General features: G+C 38.3%; 1 protein-coding gene across 1 annotated transcript in view; it reads right to left on the bottom strand.

Moving 5' to 3' along the window:
• The window catches only part of LOC136264051 (ubiquitin carboxyl-terminal hydrolase CYLD-like), a 167,849-nt gene that overhangs the window by 139,138 nt on the left and 3,950 nt on the right, over positions 1-24,761 (bottom strand). The window contains exons 2-3 of the mRNA XM_066058733.1: positions 21,901-22,379; positions 4,777-5,079 (exon numbers count right to left, since the gene is read on the bottom strand). Of these exons, the coding sequence (XP_065914805.1) occupies positions 4,777-5,079; positions 21,901-22,365 (768 nt within the window). The 5' untranslated portion in view covers positions 22,366-22,379. The remainder of the gene's footprint in view (positions 1-4,776; positions 5,080-21,900; positions 22,380-24,761) is intronic.

Genomic DNA, 24,761 nt, shown 5'->3' with positions numbered 1-24,761 from the left:
TTTGTATAAATGGTGCTACTCAATTTGTTTTGGTTTAGTATTGTTTAAATGCATACAGTATTTCAGTAAATATTCCATAATGCATACAGCATTTCAGTACATATTCCATAGTTCATCAATTATAGTGCTGCCATGATATAGAAAAACTCTATATCATATATCACCAAGGTTTATGTCACGATATGAACATATATCACGATATAGAACTAACTGTAACATTTGCAAGACAAACATATACATACTCTTTATTGTAAGTTTAAACTTAAGCTGAATTTTATTATTATTTTTATTATTATTACTAGGACCGCGTCACATACAACCAAGTACATACACCAACGTTGCAACCTACCCATTGGGAAAGTATAAACAGTGCCATAGGCAGCACTCAGAGCAGTGTGCGTGTACCGGTGGAAATGATACATATGCATACGTACACAGGCAAGGGAGTTTAACTGGCATCAGAAAACCACAATACTAAAACACAACCTACACAAAAACCAAGCTATATTGAAAGTAGCTATATATTGTAGGTGTGACATGTCTCTCAAGATGACTCAGCAGTGAAGTGAGGCTATGCAGAACAAGGGACATGGTGAAGGCACAATTAACAATTGATCCCAATCAAGCCAATATGGCACAACAGACTCTGTTGTAACTAGAGGCCACAGGTGATGTGCCAGTATATCAGCGGTGTGGCATTGGCACAGTGATCACAGTCTATAATATTATGCATACAGCCATGCACAACAAACAGGAGATAGTTACACATTGTTGTATACGCAGCACTGCATCGGCTTCTAGTTTAGCTATTATACAGACTCACAGTAGAGTAGTAGATAAGTCCAGTGGAAAATAATTCCAGCCGCTAGCAAGCCAGATGAAGGATGAAGATGTATAATACAACTACCCACCGGTGCAAGTATTACATTACTCATTACCTTGTTGTTCCAGCTGGTTGTTTATGAGCGTATCAGCTGGTATCCCAACTGGTCATCAGCTGGTTGTTCACTGCATGACGCCTGGAGCGCATATCCTGCACACAAAATACACAGTTACAAACATTTAAACATACTTGTAATGTTGTTGTTTACAATAAAGTGGCCTCTAGCCTCTCCATGGACATTTACTAATCTTCTCCTTCGAGCAATCTGTAATTAAACAAGGGTGTGGTGCCGGGCGTTATATAGAATTACATGTATGGTAAAGTCATCAGCACGAACAGGCGTACTTATTATACGGTTGTGCCTTCATTCACAGGCGAATCTATCCCCGCTTAGTTCATGTCTCTAGGCCTCGTAGTTTTCTCAAACAATATTTATTATTTATTATTTATTTATTCATTCATTATTAATGGCGTAATTTTAACCGCATTTCTTATTATTGTTAGTACTTGGTTGTATAACTAGGACCGCGTCACATACAACCAAGTACATACACCAACATGACAGCCCCCTGGTGAGGCTATTAGTTGGTGAATGCATTATCCCCAAATCATCTCAATATGTCACAGTAGTGACAGATATAACACAATAGTGGCATCGTAACTAAAGGCCACCAGTAGCTAAGTCCCAGTACATCATTGGTGTGGTATAAATGGCACAGTGATGTGTACAAAGTATATGTATACAAAACATACAGGAGAGAACTATACATTATTGCAGCATTGTATGCAGCAATACATTATAGGCAACATCACCAGATAAAAATTATTAGCCAATATACAGCACTGTATATCAACATCAACTAGAGCTAAGTAAGGGTCATCAGTGATGTAGCAATGGCACAGTGATGGGTGACACATTATAGTTATGCATACACAACTTTCAGGAGATAGCTACACAATGCTGTAGGCGTATGCAAGCCAGATGAACCAGATAAAGGAAGACAGCCAAGCCACTAGAGCCTAGTAGCTACGCCAGGTGAAGGCAAAAAAGATTAAGCACGTATTGAATTGCCTGACACCAACACAAAGAAAGTTCGCCATGCCAGCTGCACAAGACAAAATTGTTTACTTGTATTTTATATGTAACTGTAAGCTTATTGTAAAGAGCGTGGCATATGTCAGTTTAATGTTTTCTTGTATTGTTTATTTACGTGAATGAATCCACTGGCAGCTGGCATGGAGATTTGAGATGCTACAAACATAAAAACTTACTTGTAATCTTCTTGTTTACACAAGTGGCTTCTGGCTCTCCTGCACGGGCATTGCTAATCTTCTTCGCGCAATCTGTAAATAATTAAGCAAGGGTGTGGTACTGGGCGTTATATAGAATTACGCGTATGGTCAAGTCATCAGCATGAACAGGAGCGACAATTATACGTTTGTGCCTTCATTCACAGGCGAATCTATCCCCGGTTAGTTCATGTCTCTAGGCCTCATAGTTTTCTCAAACATTAATTATTAATTAATTATTTAATTATTTATTTATGATGTAATTTTAACCACGTTTCGTATTATTCTTAGTACTTGGTTGTATAATTACTAGGACCGCATCACATACAACCAAGTACATACACCAACGTGACAGCCCCCTGGTGAGGCTTAGGTGGTGAAGGCATGATCCCCAAATCATCTCAATATGTCACAGTAGTGACAGATACAACACAATAGTGGCATCGTAACTAAAGGCCACCAGTAGCTAAGTGCCGGTACATCATTGGTGTGGTAATGGCACAGTGATGTGTACACAGTATATGCATACACAACCTACAAGAGATGCACAATACTGTAGGAGTATACAAGCCAGGTGAACCAGATAAGGAAGACAGCCAAGCCAGCCAGAGCCTAGTAAGCTAGGTAAAGGGAAAATGTCCAATAATACAAGAAAACATTTAAAAACATACCACACTCTTTACAATACATTAGTACAAACAGACAACCAAACCAACCAGAGCCTAGCAAGTCAGAAAAAATATAGTAAAATACAAGACATATGTACATTACAATACAAACATACCTGTCCTTGTGCAGCTGGCATGTCAAACCTATTCAGGTGTCCTACAGCCATAGATACATGGAGCGCATCCACTAGCAGCTGGCATGGCGACTTGAGACTTAGTATGCCAGCTGGCAACACTTTCAAACACAGCAATTCGCTTGTATAAATAGCCGTTTGAATCTGCTCGATTGGTAGTGGGTATATCACGTGCTGTTTTGATCGGCATTAAATAGAATTGTTGTATGTTTCTATCGCCTCCACGGAAACATTCACCCATTATACGATTATCTCTTCATACAACATGGATTCTATTCCAGGTGAGTGCGAAGCCTTAGGCCTTGTAGTTTTCTCAAACATTATTTATTAATTATTATTTATTTATTTATTCAATCATTATTAATGACGTAATTTTAACCGTGTTTCGTATTATTCTTAGTATTTGGTTGTATAATTATCTAGGCCCGGGGCAAATACAACCAAGTACAATTACCAACGGGACAACCTACCAATAAGGCAGTGCAGGACCAGTACAGTGTGTACGTGTTGGCACATAAATGCAATTATAATCAGATGTTATACATATATAGCAGGCCCTAAGAATTCATACAGACCAACGAACGCTTAATTAAGTCTATGATATTAATTTATGCATCTGTACACAACTTGTGTCCTCCTCATGTGATACCAGTTGTTTAAATGAGGATGGATCATGGTGATGGATTAAGACATGGCTGGAGTTACCAAGGGCAGACCACAGTGATATCAATCTAGGACAAAAGAAGCCAAGTATTTCTGCTATGTGTCACACACAACCATTATCTGACTCATCCGCTGAGTTACATTTTTAAGTATGAGATGGGCCGATATATCAAAAAATGGTCACATGGTGTCTTGGATACACTGCAAGATGAAATAAAATGTGTAGTATATTGCTGTGAAAGGTGGCAGCGTCTTCAAAGGAATACTAATGGATATGGCACATCATCAGTGGTGTGTGGACACTGAATGGTAACTACGGTAGTGATTGGCACTCCTCAGCTACAGGAGATAATATTTTATTTATTGTTACTGGGTAGTTAAATACAAACACAGTACAAACAAACAGTATTACAACATGAAAACAGTCTACCTCTGTTAATAATCCTCCTGAACACATATACTGGCAGCTGGCATAGCGGCTGGCATGGCGACTTGGGATGGCGGTACCTGGCACTTGTCTGAACATTACAAAACCAAGATCTGGGCACAAACGATCAGTAGACAAGGTAGTAGTAGACTTATTATTATTATTTGTTTTTATTGTGCAGAAATCACAAATGATTATAACGCACAGATATAATTACTTAAGTTGTTACAAAAATTATCTAGGGAAGGGGAATTAACTATATAGGGGGGAAGGGACTTGCAGATGGTCGCTAATCTTCTCACGGCCTTTGGAATCATGGGCGTGGTGCTGGGCGTTATATAGAATTACATGTTCGTTCAAAGTCATCAGCAAGAACAGGGTAATTATTATACGTTTGTGCCTTTGTTCACCGGCGAGTCGAACCCAAGTTCATAGGCCTTGTAGTTTTCTCAAACATTATTTATTATTTATTTATTCATCATTATTATTTAGAACTGGCACAAAGAACGTAAAACCTGTAAGTTGAATACAAGGTCAATGGAATGCTCACACTGGCTGCTATTAACAAAAAATCTTCTTGCCCCATAAGTGCAGGTGCGGAAAGACAACATGCAAATGCTGTTTTTGAGAAACAATTTCAAGAAACCAGACCAACGCCCACAGCCAGCCTGGTGGTCATGCACTTGGTTTAACAATACTACTATTACTTACACATTCTATTCCCACAATTACACCAGCATCTGGCAGTGACTTATTGATTCCAATCCACTTTGCAGTTCCTTTCAGCCTTGTATTATTCTTGCCATAGAAAGTCACAACATCACCTTCTTTAATAGGAGAGCTATTTTCTGATGGTGGTTTTGATGAACTGGCAGTTTGAGTGATTTTGGCAGCCATAGCAGTGTCAGCTGTTGTCAACTTATCCATGGAGACAAAGACTGCACAATCCTTCTCACACTTAAACATTTCTACACTCTTAAAAGTACCGCCATTGGTACCATGTCCTTTTCTTTCCTAGTATGAAATAAAGCAACATTTTTAATAATCATAAAAAACCAACAGACAAAAGCTGAATAATACTGTAAACTCCATACAGTTACATTTCACCATAAAAAATGATTAACCCACCACATGTACTGTACATATCTACTCTACCAGAACTTCTTTAGTCAATTTTAAAAAGCAACAAATCAGTTATATTATAGTTGTAGGGGGCATACATATTTCTGGAAGTCATTTTGGTAAAAGCAAGTAAGTGTTTCACAGGCTGCTATGAGTATGGTTTTGTGTTTGTTAAATGCCAATGCATCTTGCATTAGAGCCATTCACATTATTTCCTATATTCATAGTTTTTATCAACTCAAAAAAACAAATACTCAAAGCATTAATTTCTACAGTATCATGAACCACAATAGTCAGAGGAGGTAAGCGAATTAAGCGCTATTGAAAAGAATTCACAGTAATTGCATTCTGCAAATGGTAAAATTGCGGAAAATCAATCCGTAGACAAGATTTGATGAACCGCAAAGCTATTAGACACTTGTGCAGTTGATTTTCACTGGTTCTCTCTTCCCAACTTGCTGCTTGGCTTGATTTCGTATGGTTCGTTATTCATCATGTGATGGTTCCTCCAATAGGCTGTGTATATTGAAACAGAACCACTGGGGTTGAATGGGGTAGACTGCACCGTTGAAGTAAGCATAAGAAAAGAGTTCAATCTCCACATATTTTTCGTTGATACCCTCACGAAATAGCTTCCCTGTACAAAACACATGCGCTCACGTGTGCGTGTCGTACCTCCTCTGCACAATAGTGGGTTCATAATAGAGATCGCCCATGTTTTTTTGCAAAAACTCTATTACAACACATGCCTAAAAACCACCTTAGAAAGCATCCTCCAACTCAAAACCACCCTCTGGTGGTTATTTGCAATGAGTATAGGTCCACTAGTAAGTATCAAGTGAAAAGAAAACAGTATGTGTATTTGGGACAAAATTGAAATTTGTCGTTTTGTTCATATTATTATTATCTAATCAAAAACAGCCAAGCTGAAAAAAAAGGTGTGGCCCCAAAAAAGGCCATGATGAAAAAAGATGCAAAATCCAAGGGGCCTAGGAGGCAACACAAATTCACCTGAATTGTCATTATTATTTTATCATTAACCTACCATCACAGCCATTTCTTGGCCGCCACCTTGGATTTCACTTCTTTGTTCACCATGGCCTTTTTAGGGGCCGCATCTTTTTTACAGCTTGGCTGTTTTTGATTAGATATCACTTCTTTTTGTATTTGTTTACCCCAAAGCCGGCCATAGGCTGGCTTTGAGACTTTTTAACCAATCCTTTTTCTTTACAAGAAAAAAAAACTTAAAAGCAGATTTTTAATACTTCAACTATTTTTGATTGTATCAGTAATTATACAAATTATGTACATACATTTATTACATGTCTAAGGTGATTTTTTTTTGTAGCTGAACTCTCTACAAGGTAATTTGTTCGTAGATGAACTTTCTACAGGGTGATTTGTTTGTAGCTGTTCGTTCTGCAGGGTGATTTGTTTGTAGTTGATCTCTCTATAGTAGCTGAAATCTCTACAGGGTGACTTCTTCTAGCTGATCTCTCTATAGAGTAACTTGTTTGTATAGCTGATTCTTTACAGGGTGGTTTTTTGGTTGCTGAACTCTCTACACGGTGGCTTGTTTGTAGCAGAATTCTCTACAGAGTAACTTGTTAGTAATTGAACTCTCTACAGAGTGACTTACTTGTACTTGAACATTGTATAAAGTGACTTGTCTGTAGCTGAACTCTCTGCAGGGTTATTTGTTTGCAGCTGATCTCTATATAGAGTAACTTGTTTGTACAGATGAACTCTCTGCAGGGTAATTTCTTTGTAGCTGAACTCTCTCCACAGTGACTTGTTTGTAGTTGAACTCTCTTCAGTGTGACTTGTAATGTTCTGAATCTCTACAGCAATATATTTGTCTCTACAGGGTGACTTGCTTCTAGCTGAACTGTCTATAAGATTAACTGTTTGCAGCTGAACTCCCTACAGAATAACTTGCAATGTAATAGAAATCTATAATGGAGTAAGTCATAAACTAGCTGAATGCTCTATTAGGGTGACCGTTTTATTAGAGTATCTTGATTTCGCATTTGCTACACGGAGTTGGCTTTCGAATCACGGTTTGTAATCCGATTCTTCTGTACTACTGCAAGGACTTTCTACGATGAGTATTCCAGCTACGTACATACCGATTTTCAACTCACTGTTCTAAGCAGTTTGACCAGTAGACGTGAAAATTATTAGTATTCTTATTCACGAATCTTGATCACACAATTGTTACACACCTTTGGTTTAGTGTCATATCTCCATGATCTTTATTTTAATTGCTTTCAAACCACCAAAAGGTACTCCTACAATGGTTAATCTATCCACAAACCGATTTTTAACTCATTCCATGAAGCGGTTTACCCTGTAGGCGTGACAACAAATCGATCTTGTTTTATGTGAATAATCGGTCATAAATCCTGAACCATTCATCAGGTTTGCACCAAATTTGATACTAGGATTTGCCTTTGGACTCCCTTTATGTGTGCCAAATTTCAAGGCAATCGGGTTATGCGTTTGTGTTTTAAAATTTTTGCAAAGTGTGCAAAAAGATGAAGAAAAACAACTTTAAAAAATTGAAACTTTGGCAACTCATATCTCGGAAATGGCTGGAGCAATTTCCTTCAAATCTGTGGACTCCCCTAGCTGGTGAGCAACTCTGCAGCAATTTGGTTCCAATTGAATAAGGGATCACTAAGATACAAAGGTGTGAAAATGACGTTTTCTTTCTTCCTGTCAATATACCCACAGTGTGGCGAGCCGGCTTCTTGGGCTGCACGACACACTATCTATGTCTTGGTTCATAACATTATTTAGTTTCACTCATGTAGAGTAAAAGTTACCTGTGCCAAAAACAGCCCAGCTGTAAAAAAAGGCGAGGCCAAGAATGCACAAGTACATGTTCATGGAGTAACCAAAAGACATGATATCAAAATCTGGCCAAGAAAGCATTTATAGTATAGGCACTTTTGTGCATTCATTTTCTATATGCTTCACATTATCGCATCCAGCTAGTTGTACATGTGTGCTTGCAATATAAACAATACTACTGAGATGATAAAAGATATTACATTGCATTGTTACCAAAATTAATTTAACTAAAAATTTACAATTGGTTTCTACTTGGCCATCTTTTTGCACTGTATATTAAAATAAAAAGATGGCCAAGTAGAAACTAATTATAAATTTTTAGTTAAATTAATTTTGGTAACAATGCAGTGCAATATCTTTTATCATCTCAGTAGTACTCCTTATATTGCAAGCACACATGTGCAGCTAGCTGGATGTGATAATGTGAAGCATATAGAAAATGAATGCACAAAAGTGCCTATACTATAAATGCTTTCTTGGCCAGATTTTGATATCATGTCTTTTGGTTACTCCATGAACATGTACTTGTGCATTCTTGGCCTCACCTTTTTTTACAGCTGGGCTGTTTTTGGCACAGGATATCACTACTTTTTGTTGAATGGAGAACATACAGTTACTGAAGATTCACTGTGTAGCGCATATTAGTTGTGGGACAATGGCAGGGTCCTGGATTTGAAGAACTGGCCCAGACACATACTCAGCTTGAATAACAATATGTACACACATATGCTACACACACACTATACATATTTGACATAATAGTCTGACTATATGATTACATGTTTTTAGTTAGCTGTGCCTTACCATATACTGTATCCCTTTCTGTATGTGCAGGGTGGATACTGATGTTGTGACTGTTGGCGGGTGAGTTTATGGTCAATGGACAAATCATGCAAATGGTGAAGAAAATTTAATATGTAGTACCAAGACCCCACTACTATATTACTAGACATAGTAAAAATTTAAAATTTAGAATAAGAAATAGGGATCGCTGAAAAAAGCCACGAAACAAGAAGGGATCGCTGGCGTGGTAATGTAAACCACAAATCCCTATTTTGACTTTTTATACTCAAATGGAGCATTTATAGAGAGTCAAAATAGGGATTTGTGGTTTGCATTACCACCCCAGCGATCTCTTCTTGTTTCGTGGCTTTTTTCAGCAATCCCTATTTCTTATTTTAAATTTTTAATATGTCTAGTTTGTGTACTTTTTTCCAAATCCATTTATGGATTATAAGTTAATTGGCACATTAGTGTAGTAAGCTAACAGAGACTCCTTGGTTTAAAAGGCTAACTCATTAGATATGTTAATGCAATATTATTTTTGTAATCTATGATAAAGACCGTATTTTCATCCTGATTCATTTGTACACACACAAAATATAAGGCAGGATACATTAATTCCTAGTCTATACTCAGTGTTTCACCCACCATCGTCACACTTTGTGCCATTGCTGAAAACACACTGCTATACAAGCTAGCTACCTGTCAGAAGAATTACTGATTGTGCACCTATCATACAGGAGACAGTGTTGATGACAGCACAGGAGACTTGAAGAAGAACAAGATGTCTTAGGTGTTTATTCTAACAGAAGGACAAGAATGAAACTCTATGATACAAGTTATAAGAATGGTAACTGTTAGTGTTATAATTCCTGTAGAGTCCAATTTTTTTCATAAATTTTCAAGTGATATAACAATGCATACATCAAGCACGTACGTTATAGGTGTAGAGTTGTCTAGCAGAATAGGTAGTGAAGAGATAGCTATACATTGTAGCTGTAGTGCTATTATTGTAGCGATGGCGCTTTACAACACCTTTGTATAAATGCACGTATGAACAGGGCTGAATACAGCAGCAACATTGTGAGTTGGTATTAATCAAGCTAAATAGGAGATGGCTAGGCTTGGCAGAAAAGTCTTCCTATGCCGGTGTCTGCATGTACAAATCACAATGTCACTACCAGTGGCCAGTGGCGTAGCCAGTCTTACATGATTACCAGGGATTTGGCAGTCATTACCCATACATGCAGAAGTACTTTAGACTGGCATATTGAGTTCCAATTGCCAGGACTTAGACTGGGCTCTAGCCCTGGAAAGCCTAGGTGTAGCCTGCTAGCAACAGTGTGTCACAAAGTGGAACACCATAGGTATAGTCAGCAAAGTCTGGTTAGCATGCATGTAGTCATGGCTAAATGTTTGCAACTGTCAATGTCACTAGCTGATCAGAGTGTGCTAGAATATGTACACAGTAGCTAGTTACAGTGACATAAGCACAGTAGCACACAATCCTCCCATATAAGACTGTCAGGCTTCACACTCTGTAAGTTGTTTATGACATGGATACCATATGGGAGGGTTGTTGATGATATGTGGTTAGACCACAAAATATTTTTAAATGGTGGGTTGTAATAAACACCCCACCCAACCTTTTTTGCGTGTGAAAAGCAGCCATGATATCAGCGCTACCATTTATCTTCCACCTATAATGGACAAACAAAGCACTCACTGTGATGGCTAGAAAGAAGAATAAACTGGATGTGCGCTTAAATGGCTTCCCGTAGCGAAGACGAGCAGCTCACTAGAGACCCTATTATGGTGATCTTGTAAGGTAAAAGAGTGCTGCACAACTTCAATCTGCCATCTATTAATGTTATAAAGACTATAGTCGAACAATACGCATCCCTGAGCACACAAGATCCCGTAATTTTGTTCTTCTATGGCTTCTTCCATATATGGAAAAGCAGGCAATGGCGAAGAAGAACTTAGAAATTTATCAAGGTGGAGGCCGGTTAGCGATCTGTGGAGTACGGGTTAATTAATGGGTCATGGACACGCGGAAGGACTCGGTGAGTAAGGCTGTGTAGTTTTTATCACGAAAAAATGGAAGCCTTGGGCTGTACACAAGTGAAACAAAATAATAATTATAACAAGTTGATGTTGTGCTACTTCTAAAAACCAGGCACCATACAGCTAGCTAACTCATCTGGGATTAACCATAGATAGTATATGCTACTATGAATTAACCAACTATGTATTACTATTTTACAATAGGGTAATTTGGGTTGCGCAATAATATTATTAGCTAATTCTTGTATTTCGTAATTCATGAAATTTCCGTAATTCATTCAATTACGTTGCTATGCATTGCTAAGGAAGCGCTTGTTAAACAAACCGCATTTACCAACATATTACGCACAGAAGTATCTTCTAAACTGTTTTATAGTTTGACTATCATGTTTTTTCCCACAAATTCTCTTGACAAAGCCTCAAAGCTACTCTTCATTTTCGTTCGTGTACGTAAGGGATACGCCCCCTTTCAACTCGAAGCGATAGGCTATTCCTGGTAGTGTACGAGGCCTGCACCATTGTTTTTCAGTTGTTAAACGCCTGAAAACCTCAAAGGGAAGGTAGTTTACAAAGTCTGAGGAAAGTCGCCACACCCATATTTCCGTCCGCTGAAAAGAAACCACCTCAGAGCAAAGTTGACTTGTGCAGAAGTTTAATACAGACTTCATTTCGCTTTTACTCCTTACGTAAAAGCTGCTGTTACCATTATTTAACGATTTTGCTCACGTGGGTGCGTACGGACAAACATAGATAGGTAGATAAGTAGATAGATAGGTAGATAGGTACACACACACACGTTTTTTACGAAAACAATTTCAGTAAACCAGACGCACGCCTGGTTTAATAATATTATGAATAATAATATGAACAATTCGTGTAAAATTCGCAATTTTTGAATGTTTTTAAATTTTGTCCAGACCATTTTTTACTGCTATATCACCATTTGTCTGAGTTCAGTGTTTGATAATAAGCCATCTGAGTGTTGTTTTGTGCCGAGTCTGCTTTTTAAGGCTGGTTTTAGGTGACTGCTCTATTAAAATTTTCAAAAATTCCACTGCGATCCCTATTATGAACCCACTATCGTGGTTTATGATGAATTCATGGTGGACTTCATAGCCAAACACTAGTGTATCTGGCTTCTTGTGCTATTGTAGTCATTATTTTTTTATTTTATGGGATCATCATAATGTAAACGTTTACTATTACAATATATTCATGCTATCATTAAAGAGTTTCTATAATTGTGGGTGGTTGCATGAGGGTCTAACAAGTGCTGTGACTGAAAGGTGATGCGCTGATGCTGGCTTTTAGTGAACACTGAAATTTCACCGGCACTGAATGGCTGGGGAGGGATTAGAGACGTGCACGGGTAATGTAGCAGTAAATTACTTTAACTGGATCCCAACATTACAGCGGGTATGAAACAGCTATATGCCGGTACGACCCTGCATGGGGGAGTAACGCTATAACGAGTCAGTGGAGGCATACAGTGGCGAATTTAAAACAAATCAGTGACTGGACTCACAACTAAACCCGCAGTTGACAGCACAGTGTCCATCAAATCAGCCAGCTCGCTATAGCTAATGACCTTGCCCACTTCCACGCTGTTTGGGAATTGAGGCAGGCACCTCACACCTCGACGTCATGGCGGCAAGTTTGAATCTTCAAAGAGCACAAAAGTGATCTCATAAACTAACAAACAACTTTTAGCGAAATTAAATGTACAGATACATTGTGTAAAAAGCCCTTGATAGCCGCAGCGTTTTTACAATACGACTTCATGGTTGAAAGAAAATCGCCCCAATGGGATGCGATGACGAAGAAAATGAAAAAAAGAACGATGCACATTTGAATAAATAATTTAATTAATGCATTGTAAATGGGTGGGTGATGGAACAAACTACTCCAACAATTCGCCTGACTTTTCGTGTGGTAGTTACTCATTATACAAAGGTTACATGCCCACTGGTTTCGAGGTGGAATCTTTTAGTAAGGCTGAGATTTTGCCATGCGGATTTTAAAAGATTGCGTATTCGATCTCTCATGTAAATGACTCACAGTAGTGGTAGCGTGTTTATTTTGTGGGCGCGCGCTTTGTGCTTCTTGGCCTCGCGACTCACTACCATGAGTCTTGATCCACTTATTTACACTAAAAACTATATAGTCATGCTTACAGAGCCCTTCCACGTGTCCATGACCTATTTTTGATCTTGTTTTCGGGTGGAAACAGTCCAAACCGGGCCATTTCTTCTTGCCAAAATGCCATTATGCAAGAGAAGCCATACAAGAACACACTCATAGTTTGGTTTTTTTGGTGTGCACTGCTTGCGGCTAATAGAATCTGTCTTTATTAAACTCAGTATAGGCCAGGAAGCTTAATCTGTGCTGAAGACTTTGTTGCAAGGTGGTTTTTTCTCTCCGTGATTATTGCACGTGGGGGTTATCCAGATTAAATACTCTAATAGAGCAGTCACGTAAATACTCTAATAATGCAGTCAAGTGTATAACAACAATCCTTGCACTGAATTTGACAGCTATTAAAGGCACTAGTAATGTAAATTGTAGCTCATATTAGGAGACTCTCAGCCTGTATGCACATAGTAATTTGATCAGTTTCATGTGTGTATACTGAAATGTTGACGGTGCTACTATGTATAATGCAAAATTACACTATTCACCACAGTCTTCAGTCAATGAAATTCATAATCCATTACTGGATTAATAAAAAGTACATAAACTGGATGAATAAAAAATTGAAAATTTCAAGAGGGAGAATAGGGATCGCTGAAAAAAGCCATAAAACAAGAAGGGATACAAGATGGTAATGTAAACCACAAATCCCTATTTTGACTCATTTCAAAATGACAGAGCATGTAACTAAAGATTTACGACAAAAAGTCAAAATAGAGATTTGTGGTTTACATTACCATCCCAGCAATCACTTCTTGTTTCATGGCTTTTTTCAGCGATCCCTATTCTCCCTCTTAAAATTTTTCAATTTTTTAATTCATCTTATTCTTCATATTACATAATATTTTGTTTCATTCATGTACAGCAAAAGTTACCCACCTTTTCATGCTAAAAACTATATAGCCATACTTACTGAGTCTTTCCGTGTGTCCATGACCTATTAATAAGCCCGTATTCCACAGATCGCCAACCACCATACACCTCAAAATTTTTCTAAGTTCTCTTTGCCATTTCACTATTGGCAACAGTTCCATATACCAAAGAAGCCATACAACAACAAATTACAGGACTCCGTACACAGCAAGGTTGCGTGAGCTACTTTGGGCTTTGCCGAGGGTTTTTGCTGTAGCGTTAGTCAAGGCTGAAAGCTGTAACAGTACTTCTTATACTTGGAAGATCACTAGCACTATACACCTACAAAATTCTTGTCACCAGTTAATTGCCTACCAATAATTGCAAATAACTGGTTAATTGTTTTGTGCCTTGTGTGTATATTAGCAGACATAATATGTACTCAACAAGCCTGCTGGAAGGTTTAAGGTGGTACCAAAGTGACCATCAACATCCTGTCTTGCAATAACAGTTATTACAATCACATATTTACACATGCTTTGAGGTTATGATATGATGTTAACACTTGTCAGCAGGGGTAATTTATGGTTTACCAAGTGGGTGGGCAATAACCAGGTTAAAGGTTTCTTCACAGGTTATTGGCTGACGGGTAGTTGGAAAAGGCGGGTACGGTCGGACGCGGACATTTTCAAAAAGGACTTTTACATTTATATAACAGTTATTTTTCATACCTAACGCTGTTTTTACAGCAGTCTTCGCCTCCAGACCCAGGCATCGATCTTTTCAGAGCGCTTATCCATTTATAAGTGCACGTGCGAAGGATAAACTAGCACTCTAAAGACCATTATAGTGTTGTACACGTGCTCTAGAAATCTAATTCAGAGTCACAGAGATTAATCTAGCATGTCCCAACTTAATCTCATAGGCCAGGTCCTTGAAATCCTCAACACTCGGTATAAGCGCCTGCACCTTATACTTAAAGGCGTAAGATTGTGGATTTGGCCTACTAAGCTAAGTTGCATGGGGGATACAAGCTAATCTCTACAACTATAAAACTCTGTATTAGACTTTAGAACATGTGTACAACACCATTATGGTCTTTGGCATGCTGTGGAGTGCTGGTCTAGTCCTTCGCACGTGCGCTTATAAATGGATAAGCGCTATGAAAGGATCAACGCCTGGGTCTCGAAGCGAAGACTGCTGTAAAAAAACAGCATTAGGTATGAAAAATAACTGTTAAATAAATATAAAAGTGCTTTTTGAAAATGTCCGTGTCCGCATCCATGTCCGCGTCCAACCGTATCCGCTCTTTCCAACTACCCTTGGCTGACATAGACAACACCAGTTAATAACCAGTTATAGTCTGTTAAAGTTAAACTATTTGTGAGAGCCATATTTGGCTGACCATATTGTGTAAACAACATGGCTTCATACTACTGATAACCCATGACTGCAGGAGTGTATAAATAGTGGAATGAAACACTGGAATAGTGGAATACTGGAATGTTTTTTTTTAAGTTCAATATCATTTTTTACATCCAAATAAGTACAACTCCTCCCCTTAAGTAAGCAAATAAATAGATTCCCTTTGAAGTCAGCTCTTTTAGCATACTTCACCTCACCACAACACTTGTATGACTTATAACTCAATACTTTATTACTTGTCTGAAACTAACTGTCTTAATGAAAGTTCAGTTCAGTGTGCAACATGGCACTGTGCATGCCACAATGAACTTTTGCTTAAATTTTGTTTCCTGACGTAATTGTAGAAAAGGCTAATTTTAAATGCTTACAAGATAGTCCTGTTTCACTTTTCCCAAAGATTTTCGCTTAGACTCCTAGGATAGTGGTAAACACCTTGTACAGTCTCTGCACTCTGTGTTCACTCTCCAGTGCCTAACTGGCAAAGTTGATAATAAATAAATACTTCATTTCATTATACAGTGCATGTACTTTTACAATGCATACATGTAATCAGCTAGCTAACTTTTATCATTTGGGAACAAGGGGAGTCTTCTAGGTATTCCCATAAACTGCTAGAGTGCATGTTCATAACTGACTTTACACTACATTACAATTGGTAAATTTTGTCTATGGTGAGGTGAATTGTGCTGAAAGAACTGAATTTAAGGGGAATCCTGTTTATTTGCTTACTTAAAGGGAGGAGTTGTACTTCTTTGGATGTAAAAGGTAATATTGAACTTTAAAAAATTCCATTCCACCATTCCAGTGTTCCATTCCACTGTTTATACACTCCCCATGACTACACAGTATCCAATTTGGGGAGTGTATAAACAGTGGAATGGAATACTGGAATGGTGGAATACTGGAATGGTGGAATACTGGAATGGTGGAATGGAATTCTTTAAAGTTCAATATCATTTTTTACATCCAAATAAGTACAACTCCTCCCCTTAGGCCAATGAAACTTGATTGCCAGTTTCTCGTTCAGAAAAATTGATGCGGGCGGGTGGTTATTAATCATTATTCATTATTTTCCAAAAGCACAACACACATCCCAAACATGAAGATTTCTGCCAAAAAACAGCGAGATCTACATTGATTACTCTTACATCATACGTAGTATATAATATCTATGCTTACATTAAATAGCTAAAGTACGTTACTAATCCATATAACAAGTGATTTTTCCATTAGAGTATAGCTGATTGCTCTATTAGAGTAAAAGTGACTGCTCTATTAGAGTATTTCGATCTGAAATGCCAATAATGAAATTCCATGCGGGTGTATCAAAAGCATGTGGGCGATGGCGCGAAACTGCTAATCAAGTTTCATTGGCCTTATGTATGCAAATAAATAGGATTTTCCTTGAAGTCAGTTTATTTAGCATATTTCACCTCACCACAGACAAAGTTTACCAATATATTGTAGTGTACAGTCAGTTATGAACACGCACAATAGCAGTTTATTGGGAATACCAAGAAGACTCCTGACTTAACCCTTGTTCCCAAATGGTAAAAAGTTAGCTAGCCAGCTGATTACATGAACGCATTGTAAAAGTACATTCACTGTACAATGAAGTATTCATTTATTATCAACTTTACCAGTTAGGCACTGGAGGGCGAACACAGAAGGCAGAGCCTGTACGAGGTGTTTACCACTAACCTAGGAACCTAAGCGAAAATCATTGGGAAAAGTGAAGTGCGACTATCTTGTAAGCATTTACAATGAGCCTTTTCCACAATTATGTCAGAAAATAAATTTAAGCCAAAGTTCATTGTGGCAGTTAGTCTGGCGCCACCCGCCCCTTCGCAAAAAGTAAGGGTCTGGTGAAATACAAATACCTAATCATTTCAAAAGGAATTCAATTAGACAGCGCACATAATGCTTGTTACGTAAGATGATTGCACTTCAATTCGAACAAAAGTATTGTGTTGCCAAGGCGATTTCTGTGTGAACGTCATTGGCATGCACTAATTGGCTAGTAGAAATGATTTTAGTATCTGTATTTCACCAGACCCTTACTTTATGCGAAGGGGCGGGCGGCACCAGACTATGTGGCAGTGTCATGTTGCACACTCACAGTTAGTTTCACACAAGTAATAAAGTGTTGAGTTAGAAGTCATACAAGTGTTGTGGTGAGGAAAATTTAAAGTATGCTGACTTCAAGGGGAATCCTATTTATTTGCTTACATAAGGGGAGGAGATGTACTTATTTGGATGTAAAAAAATGATATTGAACTTTAAAAAATTCCATTCCACCATTCCAGTATTCCACCATTCCAGTAGTCCATTCCACCGTTTATACACTCCCTCCAATTTCGTTGTTGTGAATGATGTGTGTGCATGCAGATTAGCTACTGTACAGTCTAACTGTACATGATGTAATATAAATAATTTATTAATGTACATAGATGCCACAATTTGTTTTGGGAAGCCATATGTATCCATACATGTCCACAGCAAAGATTTCATGTGGTATACCCAATGGATACAATACAACATACTCTACATAAACTATATTACCAAGAGTTCATAATGGTGTAGGGTTATAAACTCTTGATATCACTTTTCTGACATTATATCTACTGTGCACCATAATCATTATAATTGTAGTCCATGCACTCCTGGAAAATCTGCATACATGACTCTTATTGTGTATGGTCTTGGCTGAAATGATAAATGCACAAACACTGAATGTTTAACTTATAATTATACCCTTGTCAGAATTTTATGTCTTGTGACAAGTAGCTAGCTCAGTATCATACCATCTGGTGAGTATTCATGAGAACACTGCATGAAGATACTACAATGACTAAGTGTCCTGACACATGTAGAAAGACAACAGCTGCTCCATATTAAGAATGTGTGTAATGTACATGTATAGTCTTGTCCACAGACAAAACCAGTCACGTAAATACTCTAATAATGCAGTTAAGTGTGTCTGATAACAACAAAGTTTATACTGAGCTTGACAGCCACTAATGTAAATTGCTATACGTATTTAAGGGATCCCTCGAAAATAATGCGTGCTGCCTAAAATTCCGCCTTTAAAATCATCCTAGAGACATCTTACACCACGAAAATCACCTTTATGAAATAATATTAGTCCATCTAACATGACATACAGCATTAAAAACAAGAAAAAACTTACCGGTGAGCGGATATAGAATTTTTTAAAAATCTTATAAACTTGAAATTTCGTCTCACTCACTCACTCCACTCACTCACTCACTGACCACAGTCGCAAGCCTAGAGCCCAAACGAAGCAGCGCACGGTCACCATTTTATGCCACAACAACAAACTCACTGGTGGGATGTGCCTTTTGGGGTTTCGACTAGTGTACGCCCTGTGCGCCTTGTCTTTCTTTTTACCTTCAATCAGGTTGGTTATCTTCTTCTTCAAGCATCGAAACCATACTTAAGCATTAATTTTCCATATCAACACTTTTCTGTAGACACCACAAAATTATTTCAGAAAGTGCTTATGCTGCTGAAAGAGAGGGATGCTTATAATTTCAAGTGTTGCATGCGCATAAAACATTAAGGCTGCTGAGTTGTCACTTCAACTTTTGCCAACTCCTGGACTGCAACTTAATAGACGGACTGATACTCGACGGCTTGTTCCTCTGAACACACTGACTCAGCCACTCAGTGCTGCAGCCAGACGACAAGATTAGCGAGCGATTGGATAGTACTCGAATGGAAATTATATTACTTCATCCTGTTAGTTGAGACTAAGCTCCAGAGAATTGAAAGGGCCTGTTCGTTCGAACAACTTCTGGCCCGGGGAATAGAACGCAGACCATCGTACTAAGACAGGTCACAGATCTGAGCACCACTGCTACTACAATCAAAAGTAAGCTATGCACCCTACTACGAGCCTATGTGCTTCCAATTTTGGCACAGTAAGTATTTTAATAAGCTGTACAGGAACTTAATAGCTAGCTTACAAGTTACACTGTAACTAGCTGTGCTACAACAAAAAAAAAATTAAACAAACTAGTATTTTTAAAAATTGTTAACTTAAAAATGAAGTAGGGATCTATGCAATAAAAAGTAGTGAAACAAGAGATGAATGATGGTATTACAGCATAGCTCGGTGGGAAGGTCCCTACTTTGGCATTGAGCAAAATTATAGTTTATGTGCCAAAGTAGGGACTTTCCCATCAAGCTATGCTGTAACACCATCATTCATCTCTTGTTTCACTACTTTTTATTGCATAGATCCCTACTTCATTTTTAAATTAACAATTCTTTAAAATACTTAGTTTTTTGTTGTAGCACAGCTAGATACAGTGTAACTTGTGAGCTAGCTATTAAGTTCCTATACAGCTTATTAAAGTACGTACTGTGCCAAAATTGGAAACACATAGGCCTGTAGTAGTGTGCATAGCTTACCTTTGATCGTAGTAGCAGTGGTGCTCAGATCTGTGACCTGTCTTAGTACCGTATAGCGTAAATATTTCGAGGGGGAAATTTTCGCTGATTTTGTGGTTTTGGGTGTTATCAGCAAAAATTTTACCCTTGAAATATTTGGACTTCCATATAGTCTAATACATTTTGGGAGTGTTTGTAAATCCACGAAAATTTTAACATTGCTCAACCTCAAAATATTTACCCCTCAAAATATTTAGGCTATACTGTACAATGATCTGCATTCTATTTCCCCGGGCCGGAAGTTGTTCGAACGAACAGGCCCATTCAGTTGTCTGGAGCTTAGTCTCGACTAACAGGATGAAGTAATACAATTTCCACTCGAGTACTATCCAATCGTCTGCTGATCTCGTCGTCCGGCCGCAGCACTGAGTGGCTGAGTCAGTGTGTTCAGAGTTTGGTGGGAAAGTCCCTACTTTGGCATTGAGCTTATAGCTTATGTGCCGAAGTAGGGACTTTCCCATCGAGCTATGCTGTAATACCATCATTCATCTCTTGTTTCACTACTTTTTATTGCATAGATCCCTACTTCATTTTAAATTAACAATTCTTTTTAAAAATACTATACGTATCGACAACAATTATCATTATCAATAAACAAAATCCATTACTGGATTAATAAAAAGTACACAAACTAAATGAATAAAAAATTGAAAATTGTAAAAGGGGAATAGGGATCGCTGAGAAAAGCCATGAAACAAGAAGTGATCACTGGGATAGTAATGTAAACCACAAATCCCTATTTTTGACTCATCTCAAAATGATGCAACATGTAACTAAAATGTATGACAGAAAGTCAAAATAGGGATTTGTTGTTTACATTACCACCCCAGCAATTCCTTCTTGTTTCATGGCATTTTTCAGCGATCCCTATTCCCCTTTTAAAATTTTCAATTTTTCGCGTGTTTTCGTAAAATGTGTGTGTGTGTTATGTGTGTGTTGTGTGTGTGTGTGTGTGTGTGTGTGTGTGTGTGTGTGTGTGTGTGTGTGTGTGTGTGTGTGTGTGTGTGTGTGTGTGTGTGTGTGTTGCGGGTGCTGTGTGGTGTGTGCGTGTGTTGTGTGTGCGTGTGTTGTGTGTGCGTTGTGTGTGTGTGTTGTGTGTGTTTGTTGTGTGTGCTGTGTGTGTGTGCTATGTGTTGTGTGTGTGTGTTGTGTTGTGTGTGTTGTGTGTGTGTGTTGTGTGTGCTGTGTGTGTGTGCTATGTGTTGTGTGTGTGCTGTGTGTTGTGTGTGTTGTGTGTGTGTGTGTGTGCTCTGTGTGTTGTGTGTGTGTGTACCTACCTATCTACCTATGTTTGCCCATACGCACCCACGTGAGCAAAATCTTTAAATGGAACAGCAGCTTTTATGTAAGAAGTAAAAAGTTAAATGAAGTCTGTATTAAACTTCCGCACAAGTAAACTTTGCTCTGAGGTGGTTTCTTTTCGGCAGTCTGAAATATGGGTGTGGCAACTCTCCTCCGACTTCGTAGATTACTTTCCCTTCGGGTATTACAGGCGTTTAACAACTGAAAAACAACTGTGCAGGCCTCATAGACTACCAGGAATAGCATATCCCTTCGAGTTGGAAAGGGAGCGTATCCCTACGTATGCGAACGAAAATGAAGAGCAGCTTCGAGGCTTTGTCGAGAATTTGTGGAAAAAAACATGATAGTCAAACTATAAAACAGTTTAGAAGGTACTTCTGTGCGTATTGTGCTGGTAAAAGCGGTTTGTTTAACAAGCACTTCCTTAGCAGCACATGGCAATGTAATTGAAGAATTATAAAAATTTCGTGAATTACAAAATATGAGAATTACAATAAATTAATTATGTATTATTGCACAACCAAAAACCTATGTAATACATATAGTTGGTTAATAACTTAATTTCAGATGAGTTAGCTACAGTAGCTACATGTCACTTTTTAGAAGTAGCACAATATCAACTTGTTTATTCATCTAGTCTATACAGTTTTTAACAGAAAAGGGTTTTTGCTCATGTGAGTACAGACAGAATAGTAGGTTGCATTTGCATAATCTCATACACAGTTTCCTTTTATACTAACCAATACATACGTACATACGTACCATTAGCTCAATTCCAAATTTCCTTCCATCTTTACCAGGCAATCCTCCAATATATCTCACAACACCTCTCACAGGCACAGGAATGGTAGCAATAGTGACATACACTTCAGAACCTTTCTTGAGTGATTCTATCCACTTCAGCTTTCCCAACATTTCCAATCGATCAGAATGTTTTTTAACTCCTAACATAAAATCTCTCTGTAATCCCGACAGAGGAAAGACATACTCAGGACCAGCAAATAAGTACATATTAGACTGAGGCTCAGTGTCAACTTTATAGTTAACAAAACACTCATAAACTGTTTTGATCACTGTGATATCTGATGTCTTCAAACGGCTAATCAGAGACCCCTTGAGAATTTGAATGGACATAAATTGCTGTCCATCTCCAATGAAAGATGTATCTTCCTTGAATCCTTGGATATCTTGTAGTAGCAACCCATACAGGGGAAGTGTAGTGCTCATGGTGTAGCTCCTTACTACAAGCAAAAAAAAAATCTCTTTGTTACACAATAGTAATATATCATATACATGTATGCCCAACCAGAGGTGTCATACAGACATCAGTACATGCTATTGCTGGTTAAGTAAAAATTTTCTGGTAAACGTTTTGTGGAGATTACACAGGCTACATATGCCATAAAATGATTTTGTGTATTTATTTGTTTTCAGTGATACTGAAATTTTAAAGTCGATTCTGTAGCTGCAAATAGTTATGTGTAGTCAAGAGTTCAGAGGGGGTCCAACACGTTCACTTGAGCCATAGGGTTTGTACAGAGATCCCATTTCAGGAAGGTATTGAAATATACATGCCAATCGAAGCATTTCTAACACTAAATCCAGTGGTGTAATTGATCCCACTCAACTCCGATGGTTTGATTTCAATACACATAATCCATTGGAGACTTATTCACATGACTAACTACACAAAATAGAAGACAGAAATCCACCAGGGAAAATAAATATGGCCAAAACAAATTTTAAATGTCTCTTGGGAGCCTGACAATCTACAACACTGGTTTAGAAATTGTTTTCAGTAACTAAAAGAATGTAAGTTATGCAATTAACATGACATCTTTTGTTACTTTGGTGTCAGCCCTCCTCTGGTCAAGAGTTCATAATATTATTCATGGGAGTTAATCTTGATGCATTAGCATAGCTTGTTATTGTGAGTACTATGTAGTTCAGCCTAACATGCACCCCAATAACCATAAGAGGGTTGGACCAGGGTCTACTCAAGAGCAGAGACCCACCTTTATTGCAATTTTATATACTTCAAAATCCTATACTTGCACTAGATACCTCTGCAAGCCACAGTGCCTAGTCTCATGTGGCCAGACTATAATCACTCCATCCAGTGCCTCAGACAATGCCTACATCAATTACACATTATAAGCACCTAGCCCAAAAAAGGTATGGACTGCTTAGCAGAGGCCACGCATTTTCCACACCTCCAGCTACACTGAATCTCAACAAGTCTTTAGCTTCATGTGCCATGAAGCACAGAACCCCTTTGTCGAGCTGCTTACAAGTGTAACCTGTCGTGATGGTTTCACTGAATCTCCTTCCCTGGAATAGTTGTTGGCACAAACTATAGTATGTTCACGTTGAGCTGAATCCTGAAAAACAGCTAAAAATTAAAAGTGGATTTTTTCTCCACAGAGTTAACATTTCAGCCAACCAGATGATTATTGGTAACAGCAAAGGTGTCAACAACAGATACATATGGTTGGGCTCTATCACAAGTTCAGGAAAGGGCTGTAATGGACACTGTATTTATATGGCTTCCCCATAGGAAATGTATTGTGAAAATTTGGATTGGCCGTAAATATTATGTCAAACATTTGAACAAAAAGATTTTGAAATATTTTTAACGGGTCAAGCAGCACTACAAATGAGCCAAATTTCAAGATCGTGTGTAGTTGCATCCATGAGTTATTAAATGTTTTTGAGGATTCAGCTCAACGTGAACATACTATAAATTGTCAAACTTATAGCAAGTCATACTAAAGTGTACGGCTGTAACCTTTCAACAGCCTACTAGGTTGTTTTTTTCTAGTTAACATGAATCAGTGATGGAGTGGTCTGGCCATGCGAGACTAGACACCATGACCTCCAGAGGTATGTACCTAGTACAAACATAAAATTCCAATAGGTCTCAGTGGGTCCAGGTCCACTGTTTATACCTACCCCCAACCAGGGTAGGTAAAAACAGTGGACCCGGGGACCCACGGAAATCCAACTCTGCTTGGAATTTTATACACTTCACAATATTCTACACTTGCACTAGGTACCTCTGCAAGTAGTCTTGCATGGCCAATCCACTTTTTCTCCCCTCGCGGCGTCTCGCACGATGTTTACATCAATTAAAAATTATAAGCGCCTCTAAAAAGTGACTGAAGCTGACTGCATTTATATGCCACTGCCTGCTGCACAGTAAGCATATTAGTTTATTATGCCGCCTAACTACTAGAGTAGTTTAGGAACATTGTACAAATGCACCATGATGTATGAAGAGCTGCTGGAACTTGCTTAGCTGGCTTAACTGGTAATTGTTCGCCTGCTGCACAATGAGCATGCCAGTCTAGTCTATTATGTCACCTAGCCACTAAAGTTTAGAAACATTGTGCAAACAAATACAGAATATAGCGAGTAACCTGTAATTAATGCAGTCAGCTTCAGACACATTTTCAGAGGCGCTTATAATTTCTAATTGATGTAAACATCGTGCGAGACGCCGCGAGGGGGATTAGCCACGCAAGACTACTTGCAGAGGTACCTAGTACAAGTATAGAATACTGTGAAGTGTAAAAAGTTCCAAGAAGAGTTAGATTTCCATGGGTCCCCGGGTCTACTGTTTT

This window comes from Dysidea avara, chromosome 8 (assembly GCF_963678975.1).
Source record: "Dysidea avara chromosome 8, odDysAvar1.4, whole genome shotgun sequence".
Taxonomy (NCBI): Eukaryota; Metazoa; Porifera; class Demospongiae; order Dictyoceratida; family Dysideidae; genus Dysidea; species Dysidea avara.
The sequence above is the reverse complement of the archived record's forward strand: the minus strand, read 5'-3'. Positions and strand labels throughout refer to the sequence as shown.